Here is a 21,838-nt window from a genome sequence, read left to right on the forward strand (position 1 = left end):
ACATCGACGGGGAATGAAAAAGGAGGAAATTTCGTTTAAGTGGACTTCGTTGTGCCAGGAGTCGACTATATATGCTTGGTGAGTGTGACAAGACTGCCATTGGCGAAGCAAAGGAAGGCCATGCTTGGCCAATCATTGGAAACATCCCTTGTCATGGTTGGCTCTGTATTAAAACGCCACACAGTAGCAAAACATGTTCTTGGCATAGGAGGCAAGCATTTGGCCAATACGATTTCTGGCACATTTATTTTAATTCTTTGTCTTGCAAGAAACAACAAATAAAAAGCTAACTATGGAATGTGCCTTAAGGTAAGCCTTGTATTTAAATTTCCACTACCTGTAGCAGAAATGTGATCAAGAAAGTAATGATGAGCACCACATTTTATCAGTAACCATATTGCCCAGTAGCCAAAGTTATTCAAGTTGGAGGTAAAGCACCAAGACAAGAGCTATGAAAGCCTTCCCTATCTATGCAAGCTTTTTCTAAAGAAATGGCAACACATGAGGGAGATTTAACACAATCTTCAAATTTGAATATAGAATATTCAAATTGAGCTGACAAATTTTAGCACGATGAAAGTCCATGACATGAGAAGCTTCAAGGTCAAAGTGATAAAAACAGCAATAAAAAAGGACACCAGCACCAAAACTGCTATAAAAGACTGCATGAAGAGGGGTTTTATGCTGAAAAAATGAGTCAGAATAAGTCTAACTTCTTGTAGAAGTACCGAGGAGAAAAATACAAAAGTTTCATATGCAGCTACAGATGAGAATAGAAATGCCATACGGGTTACGAGATGGAAAAAAACAGCTGGCGACGGTAAGCATTGAGCTTGGTGCCTCAAGGCCGACTGTTGCAGTGAGCTCAAAAAGTGCCAACATTATACTGAAAAAAGTATTTATGAAAGTAATCTCCAACAAGAAAAGAGAAACTTTTGATTACAACCAACCCAAAGAACAAGCTAGGTTTACACATTGGTGTGGCAAATTAGTTAATGAACAAAACTATTAGAGCAAAAGCTAAGGATTATGCTACATGCAATGGAATATGGAATGATAGAAATAACACAGATTGAAGGACTGCAGCATGAGTTAAGAGAACAAACAGGAGTTGGAGATACCCTAGCTGACATCAAAAGAAAAAAATGAACCTGGGCTGGCCACAGTGCATAGAACTACAGTGTCTACAAATTTACTGCCTAGTGTGCTGAGCGCGGGCTAGGGAATGGTTCCACAGCTGATGACTGCCGGTGGCGTCCGCATGGTGCGCTGCTGTGCGAGTGGGTGCATTTGCGTTCAATCCTTGCACTCCGCACGTGCTGCGAAGCTTTCAGGAGGCCGAGCCGGGTGAGGCCAACTATTATTTTCCTGCATTTTCGGAGTGTTATTCACATAATGCTTTATAAGAGCTACTCGATTGCTTTCACAGTACTGGCGCTTTGCAATATCAAATGAGGATTATTTCATGACATACATATCGACATCCGCTACTGCCAGCAAAAAAAACAAAAACAAAAAAACAGGCAGATCCCACGTAACTTGGGAATCAATGCTATACAAGGTGACTCTGTTGTAATTTTTTATTAAGTGAAACATTATGAAGTGGCGCTAAATATATGAGAGAAATTGGATAGTCAACACTGGAACCAGCATTGGTGTTTCACAAACGTTTGGGTTTGGCTCTTTTTGCAAATTATTTCGAAGACCTGGCATGGCTCTGTAGTAGAATACTTGGTTTCCACGCAGATTGCTTGGCTTCGATTTCTCTGCTAGGACACAAACGTTTATTTTTTTCATTCGTAGGGTCAACGTTGCCAATGCCGGCTTAATGCTCACGCGTTAAAAAAAAGATGTGGCGAGAAGGGTTTCATGGCGCACGTGACGGGATTGTGAAATTATTCATGTCAGGACCAGCGAGTCATATTTATAAAAGGGTCTTAGCCGCCCACACTAATTTTGGATTTCCTTAAATCAAGGAGTCAAGGGGGTGATCGTGAGGGCACCCAGACGTAGGCGATTTGATAGATAAATAGACAGATGGACGAACGGACGGACAGAAGGATGGACAGATAGCCAGACGGAGGGATAGACAGACAGACGGACGAACGAACGAACGAACGAACGAACGGACAGACGGACGGACGGACGAATGGACGGACGGACAGATAGATAGATCGACAGGCGGATAGATCGACAGAGGGATAGATAGACAGACGGACGGACGGAGAGACTGAGAGACAGACAGACGGAGAGACAGACAGACAGACAGACAGACGCACAGACAGATAGATAGGTGCTCAAAGTGATCGCAGTACGCAAAGAAATTTTAAAAACGATTGACAGTATAATCACCAGAGTTATTTTTTAAAGCGTGCTTTGTTCTTGAGAGCAAGAATTATTACAGAAGACCCAAAAACCTTTACCTCTTAGCCTGCATTCCATTAGGATTCGAGTGAAAACAAAGAATGATAACATGCCAATGAATGAATGAATGAACAACTTTATTTATCCCTTGTTAAAGGGAAGGGGGCAACAGGAAAGGGTGTGGTGGGGATGAACTACTTGAAGTAGTCCTCCTCTACCCTCTCAGCCCACTCCAGGATGGCCTCCTGGATAGCGGGCCTCGAGCTGCGCAAGGCAGCCTCCCACTGCTCCTCACTAGAAATTAGGCGTTTCAGGAATGGGGGAAGAGGGTGCTTAGGGCAGCGCCACATGATGTGGTTCAAGTCTGCTGTGGAGGAGGCACAAAATTTACATGAGGGGGAAGGATAACAGGATGGATGAATGCGGTGTAGGAGGTAAGGCGAAAGAAAGGTGCGAGTCTGCAGCTGTCGCCACAGAATTTCGCACCTGCGTGAAGATTTGCGCGTGAGTGGCGGGAAGGTTAATCGCTCTAAACGGTAGTGTGTGCAAATATCGTGGAATGAAATAAGGCGATCCCGCGCTGTAAATGGCGCCTCATTCGTAGCGAATTGCGACACATCGGATGCGTGTGCCCGGACTGTGAATCCTCGGGCACTCGCATGAGCCGCCTCGTTTCCGGCAAGGCCCGCATGCGCGGGAGTCCAGATTAGTGCTACAAGTCGATCAAGGGGATGATGCAAAAGTAGGGAAAGGGCTGGCTTAGAAACCCTGCCCGCTCCGAAATTATATATAGCTGTTTTGGAGTCACTGATTATAACGGATGAACTAGGTATTGTCAGGGCCAGGGCTATGGCCGCCTCTTCCGCTTCCTCCGAAGAAGAAGCAAGAACGGAGGCGGCCGCAGCGACCTGGCCGTGAGAGTTGATTACCGATATTGCATAATGATGCCTGTTTCCGTAATCGGCGGCGTCAACATAGAGCACATCATTGGAGGAGGAGAATTGTTTTTTGAGGGCCCTCGCGCGCTGCATCCTGCGCTGTTTCTGGTGCTCAGGGTGCATGTTTTTTGGAAGTGGTGGAATGTATAGGTTCTCGTGTATGTGGTGTGGAATGGTGTACTTGACCTTAGTGATGGATGCCGGAGTGACAGAAAGGGTTTGTAGAATGTGTCGGCCTGTCACGGTGTTAGAAAGTCTGTTATACTGAGATGCAATATGGGCTTCTCCTAGTTCAGCAAGGGTGTTGAAGGTGCCAGTACGCATAAGCCTTTCAGTGGAGGTCCGTATAGGCACCCCTAAAGCGAACTTATACGCTTTGCGTAAAAGGATGTCTATCTGGTCGGATTCTGATTTAAGAAAGTGTAGGTAAGGCGTTGTAAAAGTTATTTTACTGATAACGAAGGCTTGGACCAAGCGGAGGAGTTCGGCCTCCTTTAGTCCGCCATGTTTATTACTGACCCGACCCAAAAGTCGCAAGGTATGATCAACGGTGGTGTGAAGTGTCTTTAGTGTGTATGTGTTGAGCCGATTGCTTTGAATGTGTAAACCGAGCACGCGGATCCTATCCACTCGAGTAACTGGTACGTCATCTAGAATTACCTGTATATTGGATATGTGTTTTTCGCCCCCTCTGTGAGATGGTAGGAGAAGTAGCTGAGATTTCTGTGGGGAACATGAAAGATTCATAGACCCTGTAAGTGCCACAACCGTATTTGCCGCAGCTTGCAGGGTGTCTTGAATCTCTCCATCGGAGCCGCCAGTCATCCAAAGAGTGATGTCGTCGGCGTAGAGTGAAAACTTGAGGTCAGGGATAGATCTCAATGCTTGCGCCAACGGCATCATAGAGACATTAAAAAGAAACGGTGACAGCACAGACCCTTGGGGCGTGCCGTAACTTCCCAAAGCGTAAGACTGAGATTGATCTGCGCCTATGTGTATGGTTGCGGTACGGTTGGCTAAAAAAGTAGCTATATAGTTATATGTCTTTGCGCCAACCCCTATGAGATTAAGCTCGCGGAGGATGGCGGAATGAGCAACGTTGTTGAAAGCTCCATGGATGTCCAGACTCAAGATTGCTTGCGTATCTAGGCTGCTGTTGGGTGTAATGATATCATGCTTCAGTCGAAGCATGACATCTTGACATGACAGAGATTTTCGAAAACCCACCATTTCTGGTGGATAAACATTGTTGTCTTCCATGTATTTATTCAGACGGTTGAGTATAACGTGTTCAAGCGTTTTACCAAGACAAGAAGTTAGTGAAATAGGCCTGAGATTGGAAGTGTTCACTGGTTTGTTTTGCTTTGGAATGAAAATTACCCTGGCATCCTTCCAGGAACTTGGAAGGGTGCCAGTGTCAAAGCAGTGATTGAAATAATCTGTGATTGCCGTGACGGAGTTGTCGTCCAGATTGCGAAGTACTTTGTTGTTAATGTGGTCTGGGCCTGGTGCTGACGTTGTGCGCAGAGTGGCCATAGCATGCCGAACCTCTGCTTCCGTGATAGCGGCGCTCAATAACTCGTTGGGCTTTCCAGTGTACTTTGGTGTGTTATACTTCTGAGCAGGAGGCAGATGTTTATCGCGGAGGTCGTCGAAGAGTCCGTTTAGATCGTTTTTGTGAGCATATACAAGTTTCTTTATGCTCTGGTTTTGATGTGTGCGTGATGTGGTAGGGTCTAAGAGGTGGCGCAGTAGTTGCCATGTGCGTTTGCTGTCAAGGTTTCCTTGCATGCTGTCACACACCTGGCCCCATTGCTGGCAGGCCAGTTGTGTGGCGTACTCCTGGATCTGCAGGTCAAGCTTGGCTATTCGGAGTTTTAGCTTTCGGTTGTGCCGTCCTTTTTTCCATCTCTTCAAGAGAGACTGTTTGGCTTCCCACATATGTAAAAGCTTGGCATCAACCGTGGTGAGGGGGGTTTCGGGGGGCAAAGTTGTAGTATGCACCCCAGCATCTGAGTGAAGTTGCTTCACCCATTCTGAGATGTCTTGGATGTTTCTGGGAGCTGATATCTGGCGGGCCTCTCGAAATTTGTCCCAATTGGTGTGACTGATTGGCTTAGGTGCGAAGGGTTTGTGCTTGAAATGTACTGTAGTAGTAATGATGTAGTGATCACTACCGAGATTAACTTGCAAGTTGCTCCATGTAACGTGCTGAATTCTGCGTGTAAGGGTAAGATCGGGAGAGGTATCTCTCGATACGCTGTTTCCTAGCCTGGTTGGTGCATCGACGTCATTATGTAGCGTGAGTCTGTGGTCTTGTATGTGTATCCACAGGGCTCTGCCCTTAGGAGTAGAAACAGTGTGACCCCACAACGGGTTGGGTGCATTGAAATCACCAAGAATTAAAAGGGGATGGTCTTTGGCAGCGGAAATGGCTTGAGTAAAAAGGGAGTCAAAGCGGTGATGTTTGTCTCGAGGGCGGCTGTAGACATTCAGAAGGTAAAGAGCAGATGTGTTATTCTTATGAGGAATAATCTCCAAAAAATCATGCTCTATATCGACGCCGTCGAAGTGGGAGTGATTTGCAGTGAGGTGTTTTTGAGTAAGAATTGCCGTATCAGGCCGGGACAGCTTTTTAGTTTGGTGGACATTATAACCTGGGAAGCTGACTGGCCCGTGAGTTTCTTGGAGGGCAATGACTTCGGGTAGATTAGAACGGGAGGCAAGGAACTGTTGCAGATGTGCTTTCTTTTTTCGGAACCCCCTACAGTTCCATTGCCAAACCTGAAGCTCGGAGCGAGTCGGGTTATTGGCCATTGTTAAGCGAAGCTGGTGCTGAGGTGGAAAGTGGTGCTATGCTAGGATTATTGGCACTAACTTCAGCTATCCAACTTGTAGTTTGTTGGATATGAGCTTGCACAAGGTCCATAAATTTGGCGAGTGCTTCATGTTTGGCTGCGTAATCTGCACTGAGTTTTTCAACTGCGGTGAGTATATTATGAAATTTAGTTTCTAATGCGGTTATTCTGTCATTATAATTTAAAACTGTCTCCTCCAGGGATTCTTCTGATCGTGGAGTGCTCGGAGTTTTACGTTTGCTGGGGGGAGGGAGAAGTGGTTCGCGTTGAGCACAGGGGCTAGTGTCCATGGGCAAATGTGCAGAGGGTTCAGGTGGGGCTGATGAATGGCACATGGAAGAGGCGGAATGAGAGGGAGGGGCTTGGGTGGTTGATGCGGAAGGAGGACGAGAATCAATTTGAGTGGTAGTAGCGGATAAGTGAAAAGACTCGAGTTGTAATTTAAGCCTCTGAATTTCAGCTTTTAGGGTTGCATTTTCTTTAAAGAGGGTGGAGTCGTTGTTACTGGTGTGATTTGAGGAGCAGCTAGAAGAGGCTGACTTAGCCCAGCCTACCTGGTGTGAGTTGACCGAAGAGTTGTTGAGAGCAGGGCTTGGTGATAGGCCTGGCCAGGCGTCGTCTTGCGTCGTTGAATCGGAGCGACGACCGCGATCTTTACTTTTGCTGGCACTGGAGCGTCGCCCGCGTTCCTTGCTTTTGCTTCGACTTTTCCGCCCGCGTTCCTTGCTTTTGCTTCGACTTTTCCGCTGGCTTGAACCGTGAGTTTGTTCGCGACTAGGAGATCGGTGGATGGGTGGGTCTTGCTTTTCCATGGACCGTGTAGGGCGCGGCTTAAATCGTTGTCTACACAGCGATGAACCTGTTTCATGGTTTCCATTGCACACAACACAAACATGGTCACACTCGTGGTCCATAGGTGCATCTTTTAGTCCACATTTGGGACAAAGTGTGTCACTGGTGTTGGTGCAGACGTCTTGGCGATGACCAATCTGACGGCACCGTGTGCAGGCTTCAACCTTTTGCCTGAAGGGACGACATCGAAGTGCACAGCCGTCGTAGTGGACGTAGTAAGGAACGATTTTGCCTTGGAATATGATTAGAATGGTTTCAGTGCTGCCCAGGCGTCGTGCACCTCCGATAGTCAGCTTTGGGTTGCATCGGCGGAGGGTCGAGATGATTTCGTCTTCCGAGTAATCGGAAGGCAGGAGAACGGTTCCTCTGCAGGTATCGACGGGATCAGCGACATGGGTGGCGACTTCATGAGGGGTGCCGTTGAAGTTCAAGAGCCGTATGCCATGGTAGAGGTCGGCACGATCCAGGTCTGGTGTGCTAATCAGAACGGTATGGTTGATGGAGTTGACGCGTATTTGGTCAGAACTGGTGCGGTCAGAGATTGGGAGACCCGCCGCCTTGAGGATTATTTGTCTGAGGACGCATGGATGTATCACAGCACAGTTTAAACCTCCACGGACTCTTAATATGATTTTGTAATCACTGCGCGGCAGTGGTGGGGGCTTCGGTGCTGCTCTTGATTGGCGCTCCTGAGCCACTGCATGGCTTGGTGGTGACGAAGGATGCTGGCGTTGTCTTGAGAGGCTCTCGTGGATCGCGCGCCAGGAACGCGCACCATCGACGCCGGCTGCGTCGCGCCCTGTTCCAGCGCTCATGCTAGGGAGAGGTAGGCCTAGCAGCGATACTGCTAGCCGACAGCCCTAAAAGGGCTGCGGCTTGCGTAAAAAACGTCTTAGTATTGAAAAAGTATCACAGGAAGCGTCGGTAACACTCACATATAGGTCCAGTCAAGTATTCGGGGCGTTTGGAGTGATCAGTTAGCCACAAGAGGAAAATTTGCAGGAGCCAAAGTCACATGCGACCGCTCACCTCCGCGCGCGTCCCTGCCCACCCATGCCAATGAACAATCTGACACTCGCCGCATAATACCCAAAATGTTGTTGGAAAGGGAGTCCAACATTGAAATGGGAGAAAAACTGTGTGTATGAAGTTTGAAAGAATATTTTCAATTTTTCCTGATAAAATTTGATATTTGAAATTATGCCTGAACGGAGATTTTGTTTCTGACACCGTTCACTCTAACTTGAAAAGATAGTTCGATGATGTCACTCTCAGAATGCTTTTCTCACACGACAGCCTTCGGATTCAGCCTTCTGTCTGCCCTCTTGATCTTACTTTTTCATTCAGGAAACCACGCTGCATCCGTTAGTGCGGAGAACAAGACACCTTTTCCTTGTTTGACCGATAACTTCTTTGACACAGCGGCATAATACACGTCCTTTCTTTGCATTGTCGCATAGCTTTTAACATCTCAGGGTCTTGCAGTGTACATATGACGGCGTTGAACTTCACAGGAAATCAGATGTAGCTGTAACACACTGATTTTAAACACGGCGAGGCACCGGCAGCAACAGGACGAGATGAATTTTGCGCGTTCCTGCACCCTCTCAACACGCAGCGCCGCTTGTGGCATGTGAGTGCAGTCATCACATGCGTGGTTGCCCTCTCTTGTACGGAATGCACGCGCTCAGCTCACTGGGCAGTATATTTCTAGACACTGTAATAGAACAGACAAACAGTGGGCAGCAAGAGTTGCAGAGTGGTTACATAAGCGATAGACAATGCAGTTTGGGAAAGCAGGGTGAAATCGAGTGACAAAAGTGTTGCAAGAATAAAATGGAATCCGCTCACTTAGGACAGGGTAGGGTAAACTGGAGAGTATTGGGAGCCTTTCTTTCTGCAGTGAACTAACACAGGCTGAGAGGGATAATAAATGATTGCATTCGGAGTGATTGGAGCAGAGCTTTCATTGCTGCCTATTTGCATTTCTTGCAGAACCAAGCTCTGCTGCTCTCTTTGCTTGCCTAAAATTTCTGGCAGCACTGGTGACACCAGCAGACATGCATCGCAAATTACTGATGGTATGTCGCTGAGCAGGTCCTTGCATTCACTTCACTTCCATATTATGGTTTTCTTTTTCTGTTGAATGACGTGGCACACAGACTACCATTCATCCCAGCTGAAGAATTGTTCCACGGAATGATGATCAACTTGATTATCTAGAATGGGCTGCGGTCAGGAAAAAAAAAAAAAAAGAAACTTGTTGAGGGACTTGTGCACAGCAACTGCATAATCATTTAGTTGATGCAACATGTCAAGAGAGCATTAGTCTCAATAGTGAGGCTACAAACATCAGTAATGGAAAAATAAGAGCATTTAAGAAAACAGACAGAAGCGAAAAAATTGACAGGTAGCAATGATGGGAGCTGTATCACAATATAAATATTTAAAAAATTGCATGATCGTGATGCCACTTGCTCTTTCAAAATTCTTCAGGGGGTCTCTTTGTGGGAAGACTATGTAACTCTGAAAGAAAAAAGGCTAGCTAATGTGTTATTGAGAAAAACGTACTTTTGCTTTCAGTTCACTCAGAGTTCAATGTTACTTTTCAATGTTTAAGCAACAGTATAAAAACAGCACTAAACAGGTAAAACATAACAGAAAAAGAAATAATCAAATGTATGAGGACACCGAATTTAGCCAAGGAAATGGGGAGACTGCTTGTAAATATGAAACTGTGAAACTTGTTCTGCTTACCCTACCGAATTCCTTTGTCGATGGCACGCTTTGCCTTCGCCTCCACCACTAGCCACACAAGAATCCTTTTTTGTTTTTCTGTGGGAGCAAGGTTTGCAAATACTGTTATGATCTTCCTTTTTCGCAGCCCAATGACTAAGGTTGGGTCCTGGTGGACGATCACGAAGCTTGATTTTTTTGTGTCATTTTGATGTGTTGTAACTATGACTGACCTGTGGATGAGGGGCCATCACATTTGTGGTCTAATTGAATAGATTCTCCAGTTTCTCGGAGAGGGCCATCAAAGGACTCGAGCTCTTTATCTGCGCCCTTTTCAGTGTGTTCTGCACAGGCCATTGTGGCAGGGCCCTGTACTATCTGCAGCGACAGCTCGCATGTGCTCTTAGGTGATGGTGACAATGGAGGCTGTGGCGTGTCATTATGGAGCACCATTTCATTGATGTCAATTTGACTAATAAAGTCCTCAACAGATGGATCCCCAGGGAAGTCTGTCTTGGCTTCCGGCTCACCAGGGGAGTCTGTTTCTGCTTCCAGCTCACCAGGAAAGTGTGTCTCGGCTTCCGGCTCATCATGAAGGCTTGCGCCATTATCTTCGCTAATAAGACGAATGCAGTACCCACCTTCACACTGCTTTGCTATTTGTTTGAAAAAGTCTACGCGATGGTCATATTTCTCTCCGGTTTCCTCTGATTCCAGTTCACCAAGGTATTCGCAGAGGAGGAATACAGCTTTATATTTCTGCTGCTGCGTCTGCGGTTTTTTTTACTGAGAATGCGTCGCAGACATCTCTTTAGTGTTCATGTTTGTTTCGTCTCCACAAAAGAGACGCTGATTAGAATGAGAATATTTGCGATTCCACCTCTAATCGTACAGCTCTTCGTACAATGGAAGGCCTTCACACTTCCGCACTGCAAGTATGTGCTTACACGGCAACATCATTGAGAGCCTAAATAGGTAGGTGCAGTTGTTCCCTGTGGTTAGTCTCTCCACAGTGGGACTGGCATTGCCAGTGCCCTTGGGTGTTCTTTTTCATTGAGACATACTCCGACAGCTCCTCTTGTTTCTTTGCAAATGGGTATGCATAGGATATCAGGCTCCGCTGGTACTGCTGAAGGTCACTATTCGTTTCGATGTTGGCGGGACGTTTGTACACAGAGTCAGCAGCCAGGCGGTCTCTTTCTTGTTGCAGAGCGTTTAAAATAGAGAACAAAGCTGACACAAATTGCTCCAGGGAACAATAAAGGGGTATAACTCCTGAGTTTCGCATTTATGCTTTCGAGGTGGTTGTTGGTGTTGTTTTTAAAACTGTTGACTAAGAATGCTGGCCCTTTGTACCATTCGTTTCTCAAGCTTTGCTAGTTTTTGCTGTAATAGGCAAGGACAGGTGATGAGGCTGTTTTAAACAGTCCTTCACTATCAGAAAACTCTTCATTGGAGGCGGAATACACCATTTTTTGGTGAATCTGCAAGAGAAGCTTCTGTCATTCCTAACTTTGCACATGTGATTTCCCTGCGGAAAGTCTTCAGTGTGGAAAACTCAAATTAACGCATTGGCATCGGGAAATTTCTCTTTCAAGATGTTCCTTTTTAACAAGTCTTTGTCGGCTATGATGCGCCTAGTTCGTGTTCAAGAAGGATTGATTTCTTTAAATTTCTGTACGAGCCATCGTACACTGCTTTCGTCTTCTCGCACCAAAATTCCGACGCACACAACTTCGCTTGAGCTATTAGAATCTTTGGTGTGTATCAGATACACCGGTGTTCTGAGTTCTAGTAACTTGTAAGTAGCATCAATACCCAAAAAACTCTGGGTATGCTGCCATCAATCTTCTCATTGCAGAAGTTGATATCACAAGGCTTTCAAAGTTGTTCTGATCTACAAGAACATGGCAGTTTGATCCTGCACAGATAAAAGCATTAGGTAGGCTTTTTAGTTGCTGTTATTTGCTAAGGCACGACAATCATACCTTACACATGACAAAGCAATGAAGTGAGTAAAATATCACAATAGGCCCCTAAATGTATCAACGGATAAGCACAGTGTAAAGTGAGCTGGCGGTGATTATGTAAACTAAATATGACGTGCCTCCTGCATGACAAAAAAGTCACATTAAACAGTGAGGCTGGTGTGCCCGCTTTTCTGACAGATATTTTTGGGTGGGAGAGGTCTCTAACGAAACAATCATCATTTTGAAACGTCACTGACCACACCCTGTGAGCCCTTTTCGTCAGCTATTGCACAATGCAATTTCTGCAAATTAAAGTGAGGCAAAGAAAGAAAAGCAGTTCAGCTTGTATTATGATATTGATGTCTCTTGACGGTTGGAATTACATGCACAAACTAGGCAAGGTTAAGGGTAAAGTGGCAATAAAGCGTGCCTCTTGGAAACATGATAAAAATGTACTAAATTTCTTCTGACTTGTCCGATTAGTGAAATACTTCTCAGATGGTGCTTTTTTACTTTTAGTGTGCAACTAAAATTTTCAGTATGTTTTGGTGAGGTTCTCTCTAATCACGGCTGTCAGTTAGCTTCTATACTTTAGTAAATGTATGTTGGCCATGTTCCGACAATGACTATTGAATACCCGTAGGGGACTGATGAAAGCAGCCGGAGCACTGATTCAAGGGGATGAGGAGGCACCTATGTAACAACCTTTTCTGACGAGGCCTGTACATTTGTGCACACGACTTTTGTCATATCTGTGCACTAGTTGCTACAAAAATAAACACAATCGATACTGAGCTAATCTTTAATTAAATTATCTTACCTATAGTGCATATATATTAAGTGGGGAGTTGGGGGAGTTTTAAAAGGAATTTAGAAATTGAAATTTCTTTTAAATAATGTTGGCAAAACTCTTCACCAGAAAACAATTGGATGTCCTTTGAGTGGGTATATAAATTTGTTTTATGAAGAGAAATGTCATGACTGACTGAGAGGTGAATTAATTGTTATGAAAAAATCGTAACTTATTCAAACAATTTCGCTTTAACTAAATTCTGCTTCCGGAGCATCTACTTGTGCAAATTTCACGCATCTATTGGTCACGGTCAATCACCCTGCTTGTTTGTAAAGAAATAGAACACTGATATCAAGCGTGTGCCTTGACGACTTAGGTACACAGCGGTGCTCTGATACAGGGCCCCTAAACCACCAAGAGGTCAAAAAATTGTTTTGGGGAAATAGTGCACCAGTGTATGACGAACACGGAGCCGTGAGAATTTTTCGAAACGGCACACTAAGAGTGGAGTTAGACGCGTTTGATTATCGAAACTGCCACGATCCCTCCCTTCGCTCTCCTGCGCTTCCTTCTAAGGTATCCTCTCCCAAAGCCGCTTTGCGGTCTCTCTGAGCGCCCCTCCCAATCTCGCATGGCATACGTCATCGTTGACGTGTTGCTTGAAACACCATTTACTGCCGGTTGACGCGATTATGTCAACTGTGTGTTTGTTGGCGAACCACGGCTGCCGTGTCGGCTAGCGTGGATGTTTGAATGGCTCGGCTCGTCAACGATATTCATATGGTGCGTTAAGCGGAGGCTTGAAAGGCCCAGAAAGAAGGCGAGATTGTTTCTTGGAATTTGTAGCTCGCTCACCAACGCCTCGTGGCGCTGCCAAATGTAGAATTGGTGATCACGACGCATTCTGCACACGATGCCCCTGTTTACTTGAAATTTGAAAAAAATTATTGAGGTGGTTTAGGGGACATTCAATAAGAACAATTAGAGTGCTTGGTGCGCGCCAGAAGCAGCGCATGAGTTGCTGTTTTCCATTTAGGTGATAGAGGACAGCCACATGCGTGATGCACAGACAGGCCAGCCCGCTCTCTAATGTTCCGTTTAAAAAATATTCTGCGCATGATTCGAACCAGTTTTATCCTAGCAATTAAATAAGGTCGAAACGAGTTGGTTGTTCACGGCAAGTGTGCTTTTGATTTATAATAATAAAGTCGTTCGCACTCCACTAAGCATTCTGGCATAAGCAAACCTCGTTAGAGTGAAGTCGATAAATAGATAACTTACTTTCTTAAATCGAAATTCTACATTTCGCAAGTATAGTCGGGGTGAAAAGAAGCCGTGATCCGGTGTGCGTGCGCCCCTCGACATGGTCACTTGTCAATGTAGGCCAAAGCACTGCGATAGTGTGAAATCGGCTACGCTATCGAGCCTGTACTGCTACCGCGGCTGGTAATAAAACCTTCTGCTGTTGCATGAGGTAGTGTGACGCCGATGCTATGCCTGTTCACATATTCAAACCACTTGCTTTAATGAACCTTCAGCTGTCGCACGCCAGAAAACGGAAGGAGCTGAAGCTTAAAACCGCATAAAAGGAAAGCGACAACCTGAATGAATTATATTTCCTCTGGACCCAAAAGAGGTTTCAATCAATCGCCATGGTCATCCTGTGTAGTACCACCAAAGCTCTGTTGCATTGAAGTTAGGGATAAAAAGTAAATGCTTCGTTATAACTTGGTTAAGATACATGTGGTCAATGTACGTGGGAGATTTGCATTCCTTGTATAGAGAATTTCGTTATGTGGAAGTTCATTATGTCTAGGTTTACCGATGGTAACAGCTCGCAATAAGGGCATGACATGCACTGTAATCAGATCATATCAATCTTGCCTGCTGTTTGCAAAATCTTGCCCTGTGCCTTAGGACGTGTGACAATACCAAATTATTAGAGCGTGCATTGATACATACCGTATTCTTTTTAAAGCATGTCTACAGTTCGCTGGAGGTCATTCGTGGTTTCTGGCTTAAAAGAGCTTGCAAGATTGCTCAAGTCCTTTAGCAAGACAGCCTTGCCCGTCTTCTCTTGAACCTTTTGTTTCACAAGCTTCTTGTTTGCCTAAGTTTCAAAAGCTCCCGGACCTCGTCTTCCACTTCTTCAGTCATTGCCCTTTGCCTTGGAAGGTGCTCATAGACGGCCTGAAAACATCGCACCGTTTCAGTATAAGTCCTATAAACATACTGCACCAAGCTGTAGTAAATGTGGATTCATGCTGATTGGGAATACGCTTTGCTAAAGCACAGCAAAAGAGCAAGACAAGACTGCAGAACATTAATAAGAATTCGTTATGTGTTTTTTTTTTCGGCACAAAGACAGGTTGCATATGGCCGTTCAAAGCTATAACTGCATGACATCAGGGACACGTAACGAAAGTTCCGACATAATTCTCTAGCGTCGGAAGTTCTTGTTTTCTGTGGCCTTCACCTGATAAAGGCTAGACTTAGGCCATAACTCAGTGAAGTAGATGCACGCACGAAGTAATTTAATTGAGAATTCGGCCGCAGGTCCGGCCTTCCTTCTGATGAAGGCCGGACCCGCGGATAATTTCACCGATATATATATATTTTTTATTTATTTATTTAGAATACCCCTAAGGGCCCTCTCACAGGAGGGTATTACATAGGGGGGGGCTATAATACATACAGGTACATGAAATGATTAATAGAACCAGAAAACACGCAAACTAAACACCATACAGCTACTAAATACATTAGAATAAATATAAGGTCAATATTCTTACTGCATAATCTTAAATAATCAGAAGAAATAATATGAGTCAAACAATAATAAAACTAAAAAAATATTTTAAAATTGAACTACACAAAGAAGGAAATAGAGTCACAAGAGTACAATAAAACGCAATCTAGCTTACTACAAACACACGCGCCATTAAGCATAAAGGAATGACAACATCACCAAAAACACGTGTGAATAACTGAATTAGGCAAACACAGCAATAAATAACACGAACCATGAACATACGCAGTTTCTACAAAAAACACGGTTTGCAGAAAAAAGAAAAAAGAGGGGGGAAATGCCGCAAAAGGTTCACACGCTTGCACTCATGTTTAGTAGGTTGTGAAATTCAGTGATATCAGTGACGGTTGCAATGTTTGAAGGTAAGTCATTCCACTCGGTTATTGTGCGCGGTATGAAGGATCTAGCATAATGAAAAGTGCGACAAGGGAAGCGTTCAATTTTAAAGGGATGATCGCGGCGCGGAAAGATGGCAGGGGGTGGCCTAAAGAAGTCCTCGTGAAGTGATGTGTGTTGGTAGAGCTTATGAAGTAGTGATAAGCGAGCAATTTTACAGCGACGTGATAAGAGTTCCAGTTCGGCACGAGGTTTCAATGAAGTGACGCTGGTGTGACGTGAATAATCAGAAAAAATAAAACGTACAGCACGGTTCTACAGGGCTTCGATGTTTTCAATAATGTAGTCTTGATCGGGATCCCAAATGGCTGAGGCATATTCTATTTTAGGACGGATTAGGGTGATATAAGCCAGTTTACGCAAGTGCGAGGGGGTGTGTTTCAAATTACGTTTAAGGAACCCGAGTGAGCGATTTGCTGAAGCAAGGGTGACGTTAATGTGGTGATGCCATGACAGGTCAAACTGAATGTTAACCCCAAGGTATTTATAAGAAGTCGTAAGCTCCACTGAAGTATTATTTAGTAAGTAAGACGTTGGAATACGGGACGCTTTTTTAGTAAAACACATTAGCTTAGTCTTTGAAGGATTTAGTGTCATTTGCCATGCTGTGCACCACGAAGTTAAAGAGACAAGATCAGATTGTAGAGATTGTCGATCAGTTTCAGATGAAATGGTACGGTAAATGACACAATCGTCAGCGAAAAGCCTAACTTTAGAATGACTGAGGAGGGTAAGTCGTTAATATAAATAAGGAAAAGCAAGGGACCAATCACACTTCCTTGGGGAACTCCAGATGAGACTTCAACAAAAGGAGAGTTAAAGTTATTGACAGATGTGAATTGTTTTCTACTGGAAAGAAAGGCTTGTAGCCAGGCGAGAACAAGTGGGTGAATATTAAGCTGCCCAAGTTTTAGTAAGAGCCGATGGTGAGGGACACGATCAAATGCTTTTGAAAAATCAAGGAATATAGCGTCAGTTTGAATGCCGGCGTCCAATGATGAGTGCAAGTCATGGGTAAATCCCGCGAGTTGAGTTTCGCATGAATAGCCCTTGCGAAAATCATGCTGGTATTTAAAGATGATATTGTGTTCCTCTAAATAGGAGATTACCTGGGAGTGTATAATGTGTTCCAAAAGTTTATATATGGTACTAGTTAAAGATATGGGTCTGTAATTAAGCGGGTATGAGCGATCACCATATTTAAATAGCGGCACTACTTTTGCTATTCGCCAGTCGTGAGGAATGGTGCCTGATGATAACGATAGAGAAAAGATTGCTGCCAAAAAGCGATAGATACCTGAGGAAATATTTTTCAGTATTTTGTTATTGAAGCCATTATGATTGGATGCAGACGAAGTTTTCAACTTTTCGAGTAAAGATATGATACCAGCTTCGTCAATTATTATTTCAGACATATTAATACCGGCAACTACATCTATGTTAGGGCATGAAGTAGTATCCTCAAGAGTAAAGACTGATAAGAATGTATCATTTAATAACTGAGCGCATTCGGATTCCGGAACAGGGCTTCCATCAGTATTAACGAGATTTACATCAGGTTGGTTACTAGGATTTATCGTGCGCCAAAAGCGCCTAGAGTTATTTTTTAGCATTGATGACAAATCATGGCTGAAGAAACGACGACGAGTAGTTTTTAAAAGGCGTTGGTATAACTTGTCACATGTTTTATAACGACACCATGAATCTGATAATCTGTTTTTGTCTGCTACTCTGAACAGTCGCTTTTTTTTATTATTAAGTCGACGCAGTTGATTATTGAACCACGTAGCGACGTTGCTTGTTTTTATGGTAATGACTGGTATATATTGATCAATTAAGTTTGAAAGAGCATTTTTAAAAAGGTTCCAGTTATCTTCCATTGAACGCGACAAATGGGTATCTAAAAACTCTCCAGTGAAACTGGACAATTTGTCACTAATTTCATCAAAGTTGGCACGTTGCACGGTTGTAACACCTTATATGCTTGTTGGTAACTCTTCTTTCGTTGAGTGAACATATTAAGTTTCTCGTGATTATGTCATGATCAGAAAGACCATCAAGATGGCCTATATCAGTGAAAAGATCGGAATGAGAAGTTAAGAGTAAATCAAGAATGTTTGCGCATGTGGTCGAGCAACGTGTCTGTTTTTCGATAAGCTGGCACAACGAAAAGTCGAGACAAGAATTTAGAAATTCCTGTGTCTGGGTGTCGGTGGATGAAACAGATAGCGTAGACCATTGAATATTTGGATAGTTGAAGTCACCGAAAAAGACAAGAACCGCATTGGGAAACCGCGTGCATACTTCAACAACAACCCGATTAAATTCACTTTCGAACGTTGAATTCATGTCAGGAGGGCGATAAAAAACGCCAATAATTAAATCGGTAGAAACAAGCCTCAAAGAAACAAAAGCGCATTCAAGAAATGAATTAATAATAATGAGTAGAGCAATGAATTTTTTACAAATTGCAATGAGCACACCACCGCCTCTTCGATCTTTTCTATCACAGCGAAAAAAATTAAATTCTGCTTGACTGACAAGAATATTACTATCAGAAACAGTATCGTTGAGCCATGTTTCTGTTAGTGCGAAGATAGATGGCGAGCATGAGTCGATTAGCGAAGATAGCTCAACACGTTTAGAAAGAACACTTCTGATATTAGTGTATAAAAAAGCGACCTTTCCATCTGGACGAGATGGTGCGGCTGCCTGTACTTTTGAAGGGGCACGTCATGTCGATGTGTCCTTTGCAGCGCGAGCGTCGACATGCACTGCGCAATTAGCATTTGTGTCCCAAATGTAAGTATCTTTATTTAGGCACAGTTTGTCGAAAACAAGACGCACACGATCTCCTTCTTTCTTTACTGTTTTTGAAAATTGCAGCAACTTTCTGCGCTTGTCCCGCACAGCCTCAGAGTAGTCACGTGCAACACTGAGGGGCGTATTTTTGAGTTTGAAGCCTTTGCTCAGGATTGTTTCCACTTCTTTTTCATTGAACAGTTTAGCGATGATAGGGCGCTTTTTCCCTGTGGAGAAGCGACCTATTCGGTGAGCTCTAGCTAGCGAGGAGATTGAAAAGTCAAGACGGTTCGTGCGAAAATCACGCACAAGGCGTTCAGACGTTTTCCACGTTTCAAACCGTTCCCCGTCCTCAATTCCATAGAATATTACGTTTGACCTACGGGAACGATTCTCCGGGTCATCAATCTTGGCTTGAAGGTTTGAGATACCCTGGTTGTTTCCGCAGGCTCCCGTTGGCGTAACCGACTCCATTTTACTTATACTTTATATTTATATTATATTTTACTTATATATATATATATATATATATATATATATATATATATATATATATAAGGTGTTTTTAAATCTTGTATCGTCGTTTTCCTACGTGGCGGAAATATTTTGCCGCACTTTGCATGACACTGTGGCGACTAATTCCAAAATTTCGCTAATGAATTTTTAAATTGCTGACTTGAGGAGAAGTGTTTATATTACAAAATTGTCATCACTGTCACCCTGACTACGGTCACTGCAGGGCAAATGTCTTTTTCATCTTTCATCAATCAACACGATCCTGTGCTATCTGCTGCCACGTTATACCTGCAAACTTCTTAATCTCATCTGCCCACTTAATTCACTGTCTCTCACTCTCACATGTTTGCTTAATTGTCCCGCGGTTATCGTGCCTTAAGGACCCGCGGTTATCTCGCCTACGTGCTATGTGCCCGGCCTATTTCTATTTCTTTTCAATTTCAACTATGTAATATCCTTAACCCCCATTCGTTACCTGACCCACTCGGCTCTAGACCCATGATATTCATTTCCATCGCTCGCTGCGTCGTCCTTAATCTAAGTTGAACTCTCTTTGTAAGCCTTCAGGCTTATGGCTCGTAGGTAAGTACCAGTAAGATGCAACGCACTATAACTACAATGTTGGACAACTTGCGGGGCGCAAAATCGTTGCGGAAGAGCCTCAAACCTTTCACGTTTTCTGCTTTATTCACTAAGTTCATTATTATAACTTTAAATTTTTATGAGGTCATTTTTAAGAGCTTTAATCGCAGCATGAGCTAGATATTTTGCTGAAGGAAAAAAAAAAGATACTTTCACGGATCCATACCTGTCACCACGCGTCGTATCTGGTGAAAAATTGTACCGTGTGCCTCCTGCTTCATTAGGTCTTAGCATATTGCAGAAATACGGTACGCAAATACGCTGCGGTATTACCACACGGGTCCTCCTTTTCCAGTCGTTGACCTATTATGAGTGAAGGCACCCCAATACAAAAGCTCTTTCAAAATTACTCTGGCGTTAACACACTTCGTTCACTTCGTTGAGGCCTGTCAGCATGCGCATTGTTAACGAAGGACCTGTCGTCCGAGGGACGCACTGTCACTGAAAGGAGGAGTGCTACCGTACTGCCTTACTGTATTTGCGTAACTTGCTAAAAGACGTTTCTTATTTTGGTCGTGACAGTTTTAATCTGGCTGGTATATGCAACTACCAACCTCCTACGTTTAAAAGGAATTATGATACCTTCGATATAGGGTGTTCCGTGTGGCTCGACGTAAGCTCCAGAGTTTCTCCATCTGCGGAATCCGCCTCCAAGAATGCACAAGAATGTCCACGCTTCGAGTAGGACATTCGCAAAATGATCCCGATGACATGAGAGATACCGCCTACAATTAATCACCAGTGATTGAGCTAGCCGCTCTAAATAAATCAAGAGACGTAATAAAATGCTACTTGGTCGTTTCTGACTCATGAAAAAAAAAAGTGTGCCGGTCATTACCATGGAGAATGGCGCGAGTGGTTCAGAAGTTCAATTTTGGCCTGGTTAAATTTAGAGTTACTGTATATTCTACCTTTAGGTAGCATATACAGTAACTCTAGTTAAATTGGACAGGTCGTGCCATCTAGCGGGGCCTAGTTGAAGCAAGCATGTCTGCCGTCTCAGGGGCCATGGTAGGAAATTGTTCAATGGCGATTGTTGCTGCTGTAGCTCCTGCTATTTTCGTTTTGCTGTTACTAGTGTCGGCGGCTGCGGAGTAAAGCCGGACAACGCTCTGCACGGCAACAGTGACTTGAGACATTTTGTATGAGGCGGGTAACCTGATGCGGACCACTAAAACATAATTTTATTTGAAAATAAGTACCTCTTTGGCGCAAAAGTAACACTACGAGGTTTCTGGACAGCTATTTTAACAATAAACTTAGCGTTTAGTGTCTCTTTATGTTGAAGACGATTGGAAAGGAAAATGGAAAAGAAAATGATAGGCATGACCGTAAGGAAGAAGAATAGAGCAGAGTATATCAAGGAATAAGCGGGTGTCAAGGTATCAGAGTTAAAATCAAGAAGGGCATGTAGTGCCAAGGCCAGATAACCACTGGTAATTAAGAATCATAGACTGCATTCCAAGAGAAGGCATGCGGGTGAGACAGAAAGTTAGATGGGCAGATGAGATTAGGAAGTTTGCAGGTATAAAGTGGCAGCAGAAAGCACAGGACCGAGTTGACGGGGAGAGGACTTTGTCTTGCAGTGGGTGATTTGTTATTGGGTCCAGCAGAGCACCCAAGTTCATTTATGTCGAACACAGCATAAATATTGATCATTAATTTATTGAACAAGCATGATTACAGTGACGACAGTCATTAGGCTTCATAATATCACATTTCCTGAGCCTTACGAAAATCTCAAGATTCACCGAAAACATTCCTGCCTAAGACCATGACAGTACACACACAACCACACACTGCTATGTGTGGTTGTGCTATGTGTGGGTGTGTGTGCCTTTATTGCCGTGGTCTTTAGTGCTGTTTCCCTATTGTTTGCTCAACCAACTAGCCGACAAGTTTACCCTCTGAATGTCTGAAGATGGAAAAAAAAAAACTGGGGTATATCCATAAAGCAGATGCTGCTGCCATGAAACTGGCCTTACAGTGCACACCCCTGGCTCCGCACACCAAGAACTGCTTTGCCGTTCACTTGCAACATATGGCATCATTACACATTGTATGTATGGCGCCATTACTGAGTGGCTCTGATGATTGTGGTCTTGGTGATCTTGAGCTTGTCAACAATGTTACAATGCCATTATGAATTCCAGCAGTGATAT

At 44.0% G+C, this 21,838-nt stretch overlaps 1 protein-coding gene across 4 annotated transcripts in view; it reads left to right on the forward strand.

The window, feature by feature from the left end:
• The window catches only part of LOC119179667 (uncharacterized), a 224,172-nt gene that overhangs the window by 24,553 nt on the left and 177,781 nt on the right, over positions 1-21,838 (forward strand). The window contains exon 4 of one of the 4 annotated variants that reach the window (XM_075869770.1): positions 12,362-12,512. The exons of the other annotated variants lie outside the window; for them this stretch is intronic. Coding sequence (XP_075725885.1) covers positions 12,362-12,403 — 42 coding nt within the window. The 3' untranslated portion in view covers positions 12,404-12,512. Of the gene's footprint in view, positions 1-12,361; positions 12,513-21,838 lie in introns of those variants that run through there. 4 annotated transcript variants of the gene reach the window in all.

The sequence above is a fragment of the Rhipicephalus microplus genome, chromosome 7, assembly GCF_043290135.1.
Source record: "Rhipicephalus microplus isolate Deutch F79 chromosome 7, USDA_Rmic, whole genome shotgun sequence".
Classification (NCBI taxonomy): Eukaryota; Metazoa; Arthropoda; class Arachnida; order Ixodida; family Ixodidae; genus Rhipicephalus; species Rhipicephalus microplus.